Source organism: Dasypus novemcinctus, chromosome 11, assembly GCF_030445035.2.
Source record: "Dasypus novemcinctus isolate mDasNov1 chromosome 11, mDasNov1.1.hap2, whole genome shotgun sequence".
NCBI classification, from domain to species: Eukaryota; Metazoa; Chordata; class Mammalia; order Cingulata; family Dasypodidae; genus Dasypus; species Dasypus novemcinctus.
In genome coordinates, this window is record NC_080683.1 from 8,194,539 (window position 1) to 8,210,923 (window position 16,385).

The window sequence follows — 16,385 nt, forward strand, 5'->3', positions numbered from 1 at the left end:
TGGGGATAATAGTAGAAACTACCTCCTAAGGTTGTTGTGAAAATTAGATGACTTAGTATACATTAAAGAGCTCAGTCTGGCACACAGTCGGGGCTATATAAGAGTCAGCTGCTATTTTTATTATTGCTATTCCTTGTGTCCCTGAAGTGCCTGCTACAGTACTCTGCACATGGCAGAGAGCAAATACTAATAATTGAACAGTTGACAAGCCAAAACTGTTCTTTCTTGTCCAAAAATAGCACCTGCTACTCCCATGCTTCAGAGGCCAGGGTTAATGAGGTTCCCTTTTCTCTTTCTCCAGACCTCACTTTGCTGTTCTACCCCAGCATGAGCCTTAACTAGCAGGCCCATAGCCTGAGTTTCCACGGCGGAGCCTGACCAGTTCTTGCCATACACTTAGCTTGAGTGGCCATGGAGGACATCTCAGGGCCTACTCCACGGGGGCAGATTGTCTGTGCCACCCCAGGCCTCACAGCTGAGTTCCTCCCTCTGGCTCAGAGAAATGAGAACTAGGAGGCCATTACCCCAGGGAAACGAGCAGGTCTGTTTTAATGTAGCCAAGAGGCAGGAACTTTTCATGCTCTAATCCCTGGCTTCCCAATCTTTTCACATAAGGACACACAGAAAATAACATTTGCCCAGCGTGCTAATGTAAATATATGAAGCTGCTTGCCGCCTCAGTGGGTGAGCCTAGAGGCTCCAGTTATCCCCGGCCTACCCAGGCACCCACAGACCAAGGGGATCAGTATGTCATCACATTGACGGAAAAATCTGGCCCAAGGCACATTTTACATTAGCAGTGTGTTCCCTGGAGCCAGTCAGACCTGGGTTCAAATCCCAGCTCTGTTCTTTTCGAGCTAGCTGACCTTGGACTAGTGAGTCTCCATCATTAATTCTCCAAGCCTCAGAACTTTATATGTACATAAGATGGGGACTAAGTTGTTCTCCTTCAGGGTCATTGTGATGATTAACTGAAGTAATCTAAGTAGCGAGCTAGTATGGCAAGGTGGTCAAGAGTATACACTGCAGTCAGACCATCTGGGATTGAGTGCCAACTCTGCCTTTTATTAGCTGTGTGACCCTTCCACACTCACTTGGTCTGTCTGTGCCTCTGTTTTCTCTCAGTAAAATATCTCATCTGTACCTATCCCATATAGTTGTGAGGATCGAATGAGTTAAGATTACAGAAAATGCTTAGAATTGTGCTTAGTAATTGGTAAAAACTATAAAAATGTTAGTATTCTTACCGCAAGTTTTGACATAGTGCTGCATTAGGTAGGCACTGGTATCACTATGACTAGGCTGAAAACTGGGCGATAACTCCTCAGTTGCAGGTCGTTTTAATAGCCTATGAAAATTTGTCATACACGATGGGTAAAAGTCAAGTTATCAGGAGACAGTTTCAGGCCTCTTTGCAGGGGGTGTCAGTCTTTCCTTGCCTCCCCGGCAGGTCAAGGTCCAGCAGGCTGCTATGGAGCTAGAGCTGATGCCCTTCAATGTTCTGCTGAGGACAACACTGGACTTGCTTCAGGAGAAGGATCCTGCACACATCTTTGCTGAACCCGTCAACCTGAGTGAGGCAAGTTCCTCCCTGCTTGCTGAGCTGGACACGGGATCCACGTAGGCCAGGAGAGGATGGGGCTCAGGGCATACAAAAACCTGGAGGGTCTGGCAAGGCCAGTAGACTTGTCCCATGGTGAGGGGTTACTGGACCAGGGAACAGCCAGGGGGACCAGGATGCTGGGGCTCTGCGTGAGCCTCTTGTGGCCAAACCAGAAAATGGGTTTGCTCAAAGAAGCAGGTTTGGCTAGTAAATGGTTGTTGTAATTGTACAGGTTTTATATGTTTAGGTTCCAGATTACCTGGAATTCATATCCAAGCCAATGGATTTTTCTACTATGAGGCGGAAGCTGGAGTCCCACCTGTACCGCACCTTGGAGGAGTTTGAGGAGGACTTTAACCTTATAGTTACCAACTGCATGAAGTATAATGCTAAAGACACAATTTTCCACCGAGCAGCTGTCCGCCTGCGGGACCTCGGAGGGGCCATCCTGCGGCACGCCCGGCGGCAGGCAGAGAACATCGGCTATGACCCCGAGAGGGGCACCCACCTGCCTGAGTCACCTAAACTGGAGGACTTTTATCGCTTCTCCTGGGAAGACGGTGAGAAGCCTGGATGGGCGGGGAGGATACAGGCCAAGAGGAGGCACAGGGACGAGCCCAGAGAGCTAGGGATCAGGGTAGGCTTTGGGAAAGACTCCAGGAACAAAGCTGGGGATAGACACAGCCTGGGGTACACCTGCCTGTGCGTGGAATAATTCCAAGAGTTAAGTCGTTTAAGGCATCACATGCTTTTTGTGTGGTAGGAAGAGGGTATCAGGTGCTAGCTGTTGGAAAGGTCAAAGCCTCACCAGGGGTCTTCCTTTCCTAGACCCTCTCTGTGTGGCATTGGAGCACAGGGCAGGGGGGAGTGCAATGCTCTTATGTGTCTGGCTCATTCAGAAGAGTGCAGGTCAAGGACCAGGAAAACGGAATTGCCTCTGAGCCCCGCGCTCTGTCTGCCCCTGCTCTCTGCTTCTTGATGGCAGCAGCCAAACAGTCACTCAGGCCAGGGGATTGCCAAGCCGCCTCGTGCCTGCTCCATGGAGCCCATAATCGTGATTGTGAACTGCTTCCTGCAGATGTTTCCCAGATTCTGACCTTGTCCCCGTGGCTGCCCTTGGGGCAGCAGTGTTGCCAGGGCCCCACAGTGACGCTGCTGGAAGCCGCTGGCCCAGGCATTCCAGGAGAGTATTTTGCATCCAGAGGATTCGGCCCCTTCCCCTTGCCCTGGCCTGGGCAGGTCCTTCAGCCCCTTCTGTCCTCCCTTCTCCCTGGCAGTGGACAACATCCTCATCCCAGAGAACCGGGCCCATTTGTCCCCAGAGGTGCAGCTGAAGGAGCTGCTGGAGAAACTGGACCTGGTGAGCGCCATGCGGTCCAGCGGGGCCCGGACCCGCCGTGTCCGCCTACTGCGCCGGGAGATTAATGGCCTTCGGCAGAAGCTGGCACAGCCACCACCACCACCATCTTTGAACAAGACTGTGTCCAATGGGGAGCTGTCAGCAGGGTCCCGGGGGGATGCAGCTGTGCTGGAGCAGGCCCTGCAGGAGGAGCCAGAAGATGATGGGGACAGAGGTGAGAGAGAGTCATGAGTGGGCAGGATGCTGAAGAGTGGGAGGCCAGGGGCTAACTGAAATCCTGTGGGGAGCGTTCTTTCTCAAGTTAGTTTTGAGCCTGTGGGCAAGCAGAAACCCTTGGGAGGGTCATCCTTCCATGCGAACTCAGGGCTGATGTTCAAAATATTTAACAACCAGTAGAAACTGAACATTTATCAGTCAGAAAAGATGCTGGCTGTTGCATTGGCGTGGGCTCCTGGGGGCCCAGCTTGTGCATATTTGATTGTGGATTATGGGAGGTTCAGGAAGTCTTAGGTCCTGGGGAACATAAGCCGTTTACTAACCAGTAAAGAAGTATTTCAGTATTTCACATCTGATATGGCCATATTGTACATATCTATTAAATATCAACCCACTTTCTACCATCATGTAGAAATGCTCTCCAAACGAGTTATGGGGGAGGGGATAGCAGAGCAGGAAAGACCCCACAAGTGGTCTGGGCCATTGAACTACTTCATGGATTTGATTTTGGCTGGCTGGCTCTACAGGCCTGTCATAAGCTGAAAGGCCAGACTGCAAAAGATAGCTGGAGAAGTGACTCTCGGAGACCCAGGGTCCTTGTGCCGAGCTGCTTCCCATTCCCCTACCACCACCACTGGAGACAGAATTGTCTCCCTCATCCTTGCCCTTGGATCTGCGCCTATGGCTTGAGAGGGCCTGTCATCTACACAGTTCAAAACATTAGGCGCTATTTTTAAAGGTTCAGGGCCCAAATCCCAAGGAGTTTGGGCCCTAGTTGGCGGAGGTGGGCAGAGGAATAGGACAAGGTTGAGAGATTACACTTGCAGTTGGAGGGCTTTGTATCCATGTGACTCCTCCAGCTCCCCATATCATACAGCCACCTGTATCCCCATACTTGGACCCCAGCAGTGCAGAATGTTGCCCAGTGGACTGGCTGCAACAGCATCATCCAGAGGATTTAAAAGTAAATTCCCAGGAGCAGATGTAACTCAGTGGTTGAGTGCCTGTTTCCCATGTACAAAGTCTTGGGTTCAATTCCCGGTACCTCCTTAAAAACATAATAAAATAAAAAAACAAATTCCCAGTTCTCACCTCCCAGGGATTGAGATTAGAGAGGTCTGGGCTGTGGCATGGAAGTCTGAATTTTAAAAGTTTCAAGGTGCTAGGCAAGCAGACTTGTTTGGGAACTGTTGATTTAACTTACTTGGTTTCAGTTTTCCACATCTGTAAACGTGTTCTTTCTGCCTGCCCTGTTTGGTCTCACTTGGGTGATATGAGACAAAATAGGTGGACAGATGAGAAAACACTTGAGTTTAATGAAAACTGTAGACCCCTTAATGTGCCAAGCTAAGACTTAACTAATTAGCGATTAAGCAGGTGACTTTCCTGGATACAGAACAGTGGTTTGCAACCCCCACTGTGTCAGTCTCATCTGGTGAGCTTTAAAAAAATACCCAACCCTTAGACTTGGCTTCATTTGGTCAGGAATGGGGCCTCGGCTTGGTAAAACTTCTAGGGTATTCTGAGACATAGCCAAGCCTGAGAACGACCAGTGTCGGTAGGACTTAGCTTTCTCTTTGCCTCAGGCCCAGGCCAGGGATGCCTCTCGAGCCCTGTGGCAGCCCATGCTTTAGTCCTTGGATTTCAGTGTCAGTATCTGGTTTGTAGGGGCAGACTTGTTCTAAAATGTTCAAGCAGGTTCTCTTTTTCTCTAACAGACGACTCCAAACTTCCTCCCCCACCAACCCTGGAGCCCACAGGGCCTGCACCTTCCTTGTCTGAACAGGAATCTCCCCCGGACCCCCCCACTCTGAAACCCATCAACGATAGCAAACCTCCATGCCGATTCCTGAAGCCCAGAAAGGCGGAAGAAGATGAGCTCTTGGAAAAGCCACCTCTGCAGTTAGGAAGTGAGCCCTTGCAACACCTGCTCAGTGACAACGGACTCAACAAATTGACCCTGGCGGTCCCTGACACCCCTGCTGGTGCCGCGCTCAGTGGCGTGGGCCGCCGCACGTCGGTCCTCTTCAAGAAGGCCAAGAATGGGGTCAAGCTTCAGAGGAGCCCGGACAGGGCGCTGGAGAACGGCGAGGACCTGGGTGCAGCAGGCTCCCCCACCTCTCCTGCCAGCGTTGAGGACGAGCAGCACTCCCGGAAGCGGCCACGGAGCGGGAGCTGCAGTGAGAGTGAGGGGGAGAGATCCCCCCAACAGGAGGAGGAGACAGGTGACCTCGCCGGCCACTTTTCTCGCTGCTTCTCACCTGCTTTCCTGCTTTGCCTTGCCAGCCGGCACCTCCCCCAGCTGGCCACCTCCCTCCTGTCCCTGTCCACACCAGTAGTAGCCGTGAGGGCTCCGTAGCTCACAGTTGGGCCTGGCACACGAGTGGTGACCTGGGGAAACACTTGAGCAAGTGCTCTTGGGGGCCAGATCTGTGTCAGGGGCTCTTTGGTCCTGTGGGGGATATAAACCTGCATATGGTAAATTGGCTCCTCCTTTCATTTCACTTAATTCATTCCTGAAATATATATTGAACCCCGACAGTATATCAGGCACTATTCTAGGCACTGGGGAAAAAGCAGTGTACAAAACAGACTAGAAGCAAATGAGTAAATCATACCTTATATTCGAGGCTTTGGAGAAAAATCAAGCAGGGAAAAGGGATAGGGAATGCTGGGATAGTATTAGATAAGGTGCCAGGGCTGGTCTTTGGAAGTGGCGACATTTGAATAAAGATATGAAGGAGCCGAAGGGCTGAGCCATTTGGTTGTCTGGGGGAGTGACATTCTGAAAAGATAGACTAGCCAATGCCCAGGTCCTGGAGGTGGTACCTGTATGTCTGAGAACAGGGAGGGGATCAGTGCTGGCTGCAGCAGAGTGAACTGGGGAATGGTAGGTGATGCGGTCACAGGAGTGGGCAGTGGACGCTCAGTCTCTTAGAGTACATGCCCAGCAGAGCTGGCCCCTGGGATAATAAAATTGACTTGTTTTCAGATGCAGTTCCAGATCCAGAAGAGTTCACGGCCCAGTGGGTGGCTAGCTGGTCTCCCGAGATGCAGGGAGCCCAGTGCTGGGCGGTGTGTGGTTATGCGTCAGGACACGTACCACTGTTAGGGGTGTGCAGGGAATAGGAGCTGGAGGAGTTGGGGAGGCTTCATGGGAGACAGTGCCTAAGCTGGCCCTGAGGGGTGAGGGGAGAATGGAAAGTAACTGGGTGGGAAGGACTCTGGCCTGGGTGCGTGTAAACGAGGAAGGAAGACCGAGTATCTGTGAGGGACAGTGAGCAGAGGGGCTTCCTGGGGCATCAGGAGGGGTGAGGTGGGCCTGCTTCAGGGGCCTCATTTGCCAGACAAAGTAGTTTAATCTCAGTGGGACAGGGAAGGCCAGGCTGCCTGGCGGGGAGGGGGCTGCTCTTGGCTTTTGCTCCTCATGTCCCTCTCATGTCTTTATGTGGTGGCTTTGCGTTGTGTGGCCAGCGCTTGCCTTTCTCTCTTCCTGCCTAGTGCTTTGTTTTCAAGAATACTTTCCCTAACGATCTGGCCCAAGTTTTCCTGTATTAGAGCAGTACATTGGTATATGGAGGTAACAGCTTGCAGCCAGAAGCCAGGCAGACCCGAGTTCAAATAGCTGAGTCTTCTTACCAGCCATGTAAGCTGGGGTAAATGATCTACCCTTTCTGAGCCTCAGTTACCTTATCTCTATGTGGGGCTTATCATACTTACCTCGCAGAGTTCTAAGGGTAGGAAATAGCCTATATGAAGCATTTGTCACAGCAGTAGATCCTGGGAAGGATCATTATTGTCATCCTCTTAGTGCCAAACAGCACAAAGAATATTGCACTAAAAATGAGTCTTGCTATTGGGAAATAGGTCTAGACATAGGGCCCTTCCAACCTGAAGGGGAGGCCCACTGCTAGAATCTTCCTTTCCCGTCCTAGCTGCCTGGCGCCTGGGAATACTTGTGTGCAACCTTAATGGAATCTCAATAGAAGCAGGTGTTAATCATTAACTGATGAGGCACTTGAGGCACAGCTGGCTTCAGTGACTTAAATTGCAGTCATAATGTGCAGATGCAACCATCTTGGCTCAAGCTGCTTTTAGAAGTGAGACTTGCCTTATGGTTTTCTGGCCAAGGTGCCTGTGACTTACAGCTCTTGAATCAGGTGTCTGGCCCATCTCTGCACCCCTCTTGGCTCAGCTGCCAGACTTGTAGGACTCTGGATTGTGGTTAGGAAGTGGAGAGAGAGAGGAGAGTGGAAGCCTTCACAGCAGACGAAGGTCAAGACCTTGGGCTGACCAGACGGTCTTCATTGCCTCTGAGGGCTCCCTGCTGTAAATAGACCTTCTCTCATTCATTCTTAGTAGCATCCTCCATAAATAAGAAGGCATTATCTTCATTTTACAGAAGGAGAAGCCAAGACAAAAGAGTAAGAGACCCGCTCTGGGTTATATACACTATTTCGGAGCCCAGCCTAAAACCAAAAGAATTCTGATTCCCCCTGCCAGGAAGGTTGGGCCACTTTGTTGTGTTGAAAGCCTCTCTGCACCCCCAACTCTGACTAGCCTTGGTAGATATCGGAGGGTGTGGTTGACAGTAGACCCCTATTCTGCCCCAGCCTCTCCTGACTCCAGTCCGAAAGAATGAATCTAGCTGTTGCCAGCTGTGTGGTGAATAGGGTGTGTGCATGTTTATCTGAAGAAGCAAGGTGGGTGGGCTCCCCAAGAGGCAGAGGAAATTCCCTGATAATTGTAACTTGAAATCAGAAGCTAATCTGGGGCTGTGCAGGGCAGCTGGGGTGGGGAAGTCTTGGTATTTCCTTTTGTAGGCAGAGCTAGGTATGTGCTGTTTTCCTTCCGATGAAACTAGAAAGGTGGGAAGGAAAATGCCGTGTCAGCTGGCTGCCCCATACCAACGGTCTTCATCAGGTTCTTTTCCACCATCCAAGACCATTTCCCATAGAGGAAGGAATAGCCGTCCTCCACTCTGCTCCCAAGGTGGCCCTCACACTGCCGGGTGTGTCGGGAAGGGGTGTCTGCACCCAGGCTCACTCTGTGTGTCCTTGGCAGGTGTGACAAATGGCTTTGGAAAACACACCGAAAGTGGGTCTGATTCGGAAGGTAGTTTGGGTCTCAGCGGTGGACTGGCCTTTGAAGCCTGCAGGTAAGAGTGCGCGTTCCTGGAGCCTGCTGGCAGCCTGCCACCTCGCCCTCTGTTCTCCATTCAGCTGCAGATTGGACTACTTCTGCTTATCTCAGTTTTTTTCTTTTTATTTGTTTTCTTTCCCCACCCCTGCTATTTCCTGAGACCCCTTGTCTCTAACCCTGGGAGTTCCTAGGAGACAGGATGACCCTTGACTCTCTAAGCCAGGGGTTCTTAAACCTCTTTTGTTCCATGGACCCCTTTGCCAGTCAGGTGAAAACCATGGACTCCTACTAAGTCCACACTGTATTGTGTAGTAGTTAATAAATACATCACACCTGCACCAACATGTCCCCACAGGAATAATGTTTTTTGGAATTTCAATTCAAGCTCATGGACCCATTTTTAAAAACCTTTGCTCTAAGGCCTAGTGTGACCTGGGGGGGGGGGGGGGAGTGGTGCTCACGCTTTACACGGGTTGTGGAGTTGAATCTGCTATTACACAGTCAAGTTAACATTTGAGCCCATCCCACCACTCTTGGATAACCCAGCCCGTTATAGACATGGTTTCACTCTTCACCTTTTGCAGCATCATAGCAGTGGTCTCTTTAGAGTTGTGGAGTGGGAGTAAGAAATGAGCAATGGGAATTTGGAATTGCCATTTAGTCAAAGGCCCTCAGCTCTTCTACCATCCTTGAACTGGGAAGGGATGGTTTTCTTTTTCATTCTTTTATCTGAAGGGAGGATTTCTGAGACCGTAACTTTAAAGTTTTTTCCAAGTCCAAGAGTTTTATAGAGCCCCTGCTCTCTATTCTGTGCTCTGTAAGGTATCAGGGAGTATGGACTCTTGAAAATGGGAGGATGTCAGTGCCACAAAGGAAAGACAACTTTCCCCAAAGACTGACCCGCTGTGGAGCCTCCACATGGCGGCCGGAGGCTTCAGAGTAGGGAAGCAGAGGTTCCACGGCGTCGCCAAAGACCACGACTGTCTGTTTGAAGTGTTCACAAGGAAGCATGGGCTTTTTGGCTGGAGGGTGTGTTCTGTTAGGTACTCATACCCCCTTGGCTGCTGGGCTTCTGGTGAGGCTACAGACCCACCCCACCCCTCAGGTCTAGCCTAGGCCCACCTGTGGCAGAACCTGGCTTGCAGGGGTTACTTTGAGATTTTCCTTCTCACCAAACCTCAAAACTGCTCTAGACTTCTTCCTCCCTGTTGTGGCCTCCAGAGATAAACGGGTAGTAAATGGGGGGAAAGGCAGTTACCAAGCATAGGGAAGAAACAAATTGCAGAATGCTACGAGAAGCTCCTAGCCTGGCCCTGGGTGGGAGGTCCTGACGCCCTTCATGGATGTGGTGCCTGGATGCCCAGCGCATTGGGGCTGGAGCAGGAGTGGGGTTATCAGACTGCCCCCTCCTAGCCCCGACTCAAGTGTTGGACCCGCCCGCCTTGGAGGGCACTCTTCCCGGCTGGAGGGCCTCGGGAGGCCAGCGGGGCCAGCTGTGGCAGCCTGCGCATCCAGGCGGGGTGCTGGCGTTTCTCTGGAGCGCCAGCTCAGTGCCCTGATTTCTCTGGGGCCCCTGCTCCACGTAGGAATGATGCCCTTGGGACGCATTTCCTCCCTAACGTAATGCTTCTCTGTGGAATTTCAGGGTGTTGATTTGCTATACTGTAGTAGCAAGCACGTAAAGACAGATCATTACTTATTAATTGGACTGGAACCCTAGAGTTCCAGAATTAGAAAGAGCTTTGAAAGAACTTCTGGTCACTAGTCCCCACCCCCTCCTACCCGCCTGCCCCTTGGTTTATCTTTTCTGATTTTCTCAGTAGTGGGGGCTGTACCACTTTCTTTTTTAATTTTATTTTTATTGTATTTTTTTGAACATATATAGATCACAAAAAATGTTACATTAAAAAATATAAGAGGTTCCCATATACCCCACACCCCACCCCGTACCACTTTCTATGGGTTACTCTTTCAACTATTAATAATTGAGCATCTACTGTGTGCCAGGTGCTGTGTTAAGTACTGATTATATATCTGTTCTCGTGAAGTTTTTCTTCTTGTAAACTAAAGAGGATAATTATAGACTGGGATATCTGCTTAAGCCTGGGTAACTTGAAATGCAGACCACGATCTAGTTAGTTAACCTTTTTTCTACATAAGAGAGACACACAGACCTAGTTTCGGTGTTAGATACTATTTTTACTGAGCTTATACTTTTCAGAGCTCATCATTCCATAGTACAATACTAGAAAGTTGTTTGTGCAACTTAATGTGAGACATTGAAATGTACTGCCCTTCATAGAATAATAACTATACTGCTATCCGTTGAATATTTGGTATATGCTGTCCTGAGCACTTTATGTATATTAATCCATTAAATCCTCACAGCAACACCTGGAGAACTCACTGAGAGGTTAAGTGATTTGCTCAAGAGCTAATGAGTGGAAGAACCAGGTCTTGAGCCCAGGTAGTTTGGCTCCAGAATTCAGAGCACTGTGCTGTTCTCTCTTCGGTTGTATTTGAAGATGTATTCCAAGATCCATGATGTGAACTTTTAGAGGCATTTCTAATAAAAATATGAGTACCCTACATTTGAATAAGGCCTCAGAGTCTCTAAACCTAGTGACAGATTTTTGTAGGGTAAATGGGAACTGCATCCTGAATGTGAACTGGTGGTCCTTTACTTTACATTTTTTCTCAAGCAGCTCCCAGTTTTGACTAGCAGAAATATCTACCAGTGTAACTACTGTTTACTCAAAGATTATGATTCATTAGGTTCCAATTAAGCAAGTTTTCTGTTTATGATCATGATAAAGCCAGTTATGATTCAGTAAAATTTGAATACCTTACTGTATTAGTCAACCAAAGGACATTTATTTGGGGTAGGAGCTTATGGATACCAGGCCATAAAGCATAAGTTACTTCCCTCACCAAAGTCTGTTTTCATGTGTTGGAGCAAGATGGCTGCCGACATCTGCAAGGGTTCAGGCTTCCTGGGTTCCTCTGGGCTCAGCTTCTCTGTTTCCTCCACAAGGTCAGCTGTAGGCTATGAGGCTCTCCAGGCTTTGCCTCTGTCCACAAGGTCAGCTGTAGACTATCAGGTGAACGGCTCTGTATCTCTCCCTGAGGCTCCAGCTTAAGACTTCAGCATCAAACTTCAACATCAAAACTCCAACATTAAAAACCCTCAACTCTGTCCTCTGCCATGCCTTTTATCTGTGAATCCCCACCCACCAAGGGGCAGAGACTCACCACTCTAATGATATGGTCCAATCACAGCTCTAATCATAACTTAATCATGCCCAGATACAGACCAGATTACAAACATAATCCAACATCTATTTTTGGAATTCATAACTATATCAAACTTCTACACCTACTCTCCAGTGAGACCTAACCCTGGCCTCTTCTTATCCTACTAGGATTTCTTAAGTGTTTCTTCTCTTCTGCACATCTGTTGACCTATCTTTTAAGCATTTTTTAAATTGAGAAAATTATATGGCAATAGTATTTTTTAAAGTTTGCATCGCAAAAAGTACTAATCAATCATTCTTGCCCAGGGACTCTCAGTTAGGGTTGTATTATATATTAGAATCATAAAGTGCTTTTTAAAATTCTCATTCCTTGGTGGAACCCAGTTATGCCATTGCTCTGATATAACTATTCTCATTTTTGCTTGTTAATTTCTAGTCTTTATTTAATATATATTTTTTCCTGCTTGTGATAGCATTGTAAAAGAACTGGTCTGTTTTTCAGTTAAAAAAAAAAAAATCCATCTCTCCCTGTCCAAGAAAAATTCCACACACAATAAGTACTATTGGAAGTGAGAAATAGATTTTATTAAATTTAAAAATGCCTTTTCTAAGTAAGGAAGACATATCCATTATAGAAAATTCATGAAAGAGGCAAATTTTTGTACCTCAAAAATAAATGAAGAACTGAGGGAAGATGGCAGAAGAGGAAGCTCCAGGAATCAGTCCTTCTACCAAAGCAACTGTTGAACTTACAGGAACTAGCTGAATCAACTCTTTTGAAACTGGATTCTAGTGAAAGACTGTGCAACATCCAGGGGAGGGCTGGGCAAAGAGGATAGGAAATAGTGGTAAATACAATAAATACTGGTGAATGTCACCCTCCCTGCAGCAGCTACCATCCCCCATTCCCCAACCACAGGGCAGGTAGCAGTGGGGACTGCAGCCCAGGCTCCCAGTGCAGCTTTCTGGGGCCAGGGTGGGCCCTAGGGATCTAATGCTAAAATCTCTGTGTGTATGTCTGATGCACATCACTGCTTTTGATCAGTTACTTAGCATCACTGGGAGGCTGGCTCTGAGGGAACTGCTGTTCCAATTCCCCCCAGGCAAAGGCAGCAGAGGCGCCTTCAAGAGGCAGCACCTATTTTTTCTCTCTCTTTTTCCACTCCCTTTTGGGAGTAAATCGTTTGGAAAAGTCACAGACTGATAATACCAGCCCTCAATAACAACAGCAAAATCTTTCACAGCCCCAGAGGAATGGGAGGGAAATTTTAGCTCTAAATGCCTATACTAAAAAAGATCATAAATCAATAATCTAACTTTACATCTAGAGAACTAGAACAAGAAGAACAAACTAAACCCAGAGTTAGAAGAAGAAAGGAGTTAGTAAAGATCAGAGCAGAGATAAATGGAATAGAGTCTAGAAAAAAAATAGAATCAACAAAACCCAAATTTGCTTTTTTTTTTTTTTAAAGAATGATAAAACTGACAAACCTTAGCCAGACTGACAGAAAAAAGAGAAATCAGGAATGAAAGTGGGGACATGACTGCTGACCTTACAGAAATAAATAAGATTGTAAGAGGGTACAATAAACAGCTATTTCCAATAAATTAGAAAACCTAGTTGAAATGGACAAATTTTTAAAAGCATCCAAATGATCTAATCTGACACAAGAAGAAATAGAAAACCCCAGTGGACCTATAACAAGTAAGGAGATTAAATCAGTAATTAAAAACCTCCCAAAAGAGAAAAGTCCAAGACTAGATGGATGCACTGCTGAATTCTACCAGACATTTAAAGAAAATTTAACACCAATATTTCTCAAACTCTTCTGAAAAATAGAAGAGAAAGGACTGCTTCCTAAATCACTTTATGATGCCAGCATTACCCTGTTACGAAAGCCAGATAAAGACAGAACAAGAAAAGAAAATTCCCTTATGAATATAGGTGCAAGAATCTTCAACAAAATACTGGCAAACTGAATCCAACAGTATATTAAAAGACTTATGGCAAGCGGATTTGGCTCAATGGATAGAGTATCCACCTACCACAAGGGAGGTCCAGGCTTCAAACCCAGGGCCTCCTGACCTGTGTGATGAGCTGGGCCACACACAGTGCTGATGTGCGCAAGAAGTGCCATGCCATGCAGGGGTGTCCCCCATGTAGGGGAGCCCCATGCGCAAGAAGTGTGCCCCGTAAGGAGAACTGCCCAGCGTGAAAAAAGTGCAGGCTGCCCAGGGTGGCCCTGCATACACGGAGAGCTGACACAGCCAGATGATGCAACCAAAAGAAACACTGATTCCTGGTGCCGCTGACAAGAATACAGGCGGACATAGAAGAACACACAGCAAATGGACACAGAGAGCAGACAACTGGAGGGGTGGGGGAAGGGGAGAGAAATAAATAAAAAGTCTTAAAAAAAAAAAAAAAGACTTATACAGGGAAGTGGATGTGGCTCAAGCACTTGAGCTCCTGCCTACCACACAGGAGGTCCTGGGTTTGGTTCTTGGTACTTCGTAAAGCAGACAGCGAGCTAGTGCGACGGGCAGGCATGGCAAGCTGATGCAACAAGAGACATGAGGAAAAACATAATGAGAGAAACAACAAAGCAGGGAGTAGAGGTTCCTGGTGCCTCCTAAAGAGGACAAACAAGACAGCGAGCTGACACGACGGGCAGGCACAGCAAGCTGATGCAACAAAGACACAAAAAGAAAAACAATGAGAAACACAACAGAGCAGGAACAAAAGTGGCTCAAGCGATTAGGTGCCTCCTTCCTGTATTGGAGGTCCTGGGTTTGGGTTCCACTGCCTCCTAAAGAAAGAAGGAAGACAAAAGACATAGCAAGTGCAAACAATGAGGGGATAGGGAGAAATAAATAGCCTTAGAAAAAGGCTTATACAGCATAACCAAGTGAAATTTATTACAGGAATGCAAGGATAGTTCAACATAAAATAAGAATCAGTCAACAATATGTGATCTTAACAGTGTGAAGAAAAAAACCTCATGATCACCTCAGTTGATGCAGGAAAAGGCATTTGACAAAATCCAACATCCTTTCATGATTAAAAACACTCAGAAAAGTAGGAATTAGAAGGGATCTTTCTTAACATGATAAAGGGCATTTATTAAAAACCCACAGTACATAACATACTCAATGGTGAAAGACTGAAAGCTTTCCCTCTCAAGATTAGGAACAAGACAAGGTTTCCTGCTGTCACCTCTGTTATTCAGCATTGTATCAGATGTGATAGCTGGAGCAATTAGGCAAAAGAAAGAAATAAGCGGCATCCAGATTGGGAAGGAAAAAGGAAAATTATCCCTTTTTCCAGATGATATTCATCAAAGGTAAACATACAGAAATCAGTAGGTTTCTCTATATCAGTAATGAACTATCTAGAAAAGAAATCAAGAAAACCAATTCCATTTGCAATAGCATTTAAAAGAGTAAAATACTTAGGAATAAATTTAAGGAGGTGAAAAACTTGTACACTGAAAACTATCAAACCTTTATTTATCTAAATAAATGGAAAGTTCCCATGTTCATGAATCGGAAGACCTAATAATTTTGTTAAGATAGCTATCCTGGCGGCGGACTTGGCCCAGTGGCCCAGTGCTTAGGGCGTCTGTCTACCACATGGGAGGTCCACGGTTCAAACCCTGGGCCTCCTTGACCCATGTGGAGCTGGCCCATGCACAGTGCCGATGTGTGCCAGGAGTGCCCTGCCACGCAGGGATGTCCCCTGCGAAGGGGAGCCCCATGTGCAAGGAACGCACCCCATAAGGAGAGCCCCCCAGCGCAAAAGAAAGTGCAGCCTGCCCAGGAATGGTGCCGCACACACGGAGAGCTGATTAGATGACGCAACAAAAAAGAAACACAGATTCCCGTACCACTGACGACAGCAGAAGCGGACAAAGAAGACGCAGCAAATAGACACAGAACGGACAACCGGGGTGGGAGGGGAAGGGGAGAGAAATTAATTAATTAATTAATTTTTTAAAAATTAAAAAAAAAAAGATAGCAATACTGTCCAATGTGATCTACAGTTTTAATGCAATCCCGATCAAAATTCCAGCAGCCTGTTTTGCAGAAATAGAAAAGCTGATGTATTAGCCAAAGGGGTGCTGATGCAAATTACCAAAAATTGGTTGGTTTTTATAAAGGGTATTTATTTGGGGTAGGAGCTTACCAGGCCATAAGCATAAGTTACTTCCTTTCCCAAAGTCTATTTCCACGTGTTGGAACAAGATGGCTGCCGACGTCTGCAAGGGTTCAGGCTTCCTGGGTTCCTCCCTTCCAGGGTCTTGCTTCTCTCTGGGTTCAGCGTTCCTTTCTTCCCAGGGCTTGTTTCTTCCTGGGCTCAGGTTCCTCTCTTCCTGGAGCTGGCTTCTCTTTCCTCTGTGAGCTTACTTCCCTGGGCTCCAGCTTAAGGCTTCAGTATCAAACGCCAACATCAAAACTCCAACATTAAAAGCCCTCGACTCTGTCCTCTGCCATGCCTTTTATCTGTGAGTCCCCACTCACCAAGGAGTGGGGACTCAATGCCCTAATGACGGGGCCCAATCAAAGCTGTAATCATAATTCAATCAGGCCCAGGTACAGGTCAGATTACAAACATAATCCACTATCTGTTTTTGAAATTCATAACCATATCAAACTGCTACAGCTGACCCTTAAATTTATATGGAACTACAGGGGGCCCCAAATAACCAAAAGCAATCTTGAAGAAGAACAATGTTGGAGGAGTCACACTTCTGACTTCAGAACTTATTACAAAGCTTTAGTAATTAAAATAGTATGGTACTGGCATATG

The 16,385-nt window shown here is 47.3% G+C and overlaps 1 protein-coding gene across 3 annotated transcripts in view; it reads left to right on the plus strand.

Annotated features, from left to right (window-relative positions):
* The window catches only part of BRPF3 (bromodomain and PHD finger containing 3), a 39,172-nt gene that overhangs the window by 10,701 nt on the left and 12,086 nt on the right, over nt 1-16,385 (plus strand). For all 3 annotated transcript variants that reach the window (XM_058306643.2, XM_058306642.2, XM_058306641.1), the window contains exons 5-9: nt 1,451-1,579; nt 1,851-2,163; nt 2,881-3,177; nt 4,898-5,404; nt 8,244-8,337. In XM_058306643.2, coding sequence (XP_058162626.1) covers nt 1,451-1,579; nt 1,851-2,163; nt 2,881-3,177; nt 4,898-5,404; nt 8,244-8,337 — 1,340 coding nt within the window. The remainder of the gene's footprint in view (nt 1-1,450; nt 1,580-1,850; nt 2,164-2,880; nt 3,178-4,897; nt 5,405-8,243; nt 8,338-16,385) is intronic.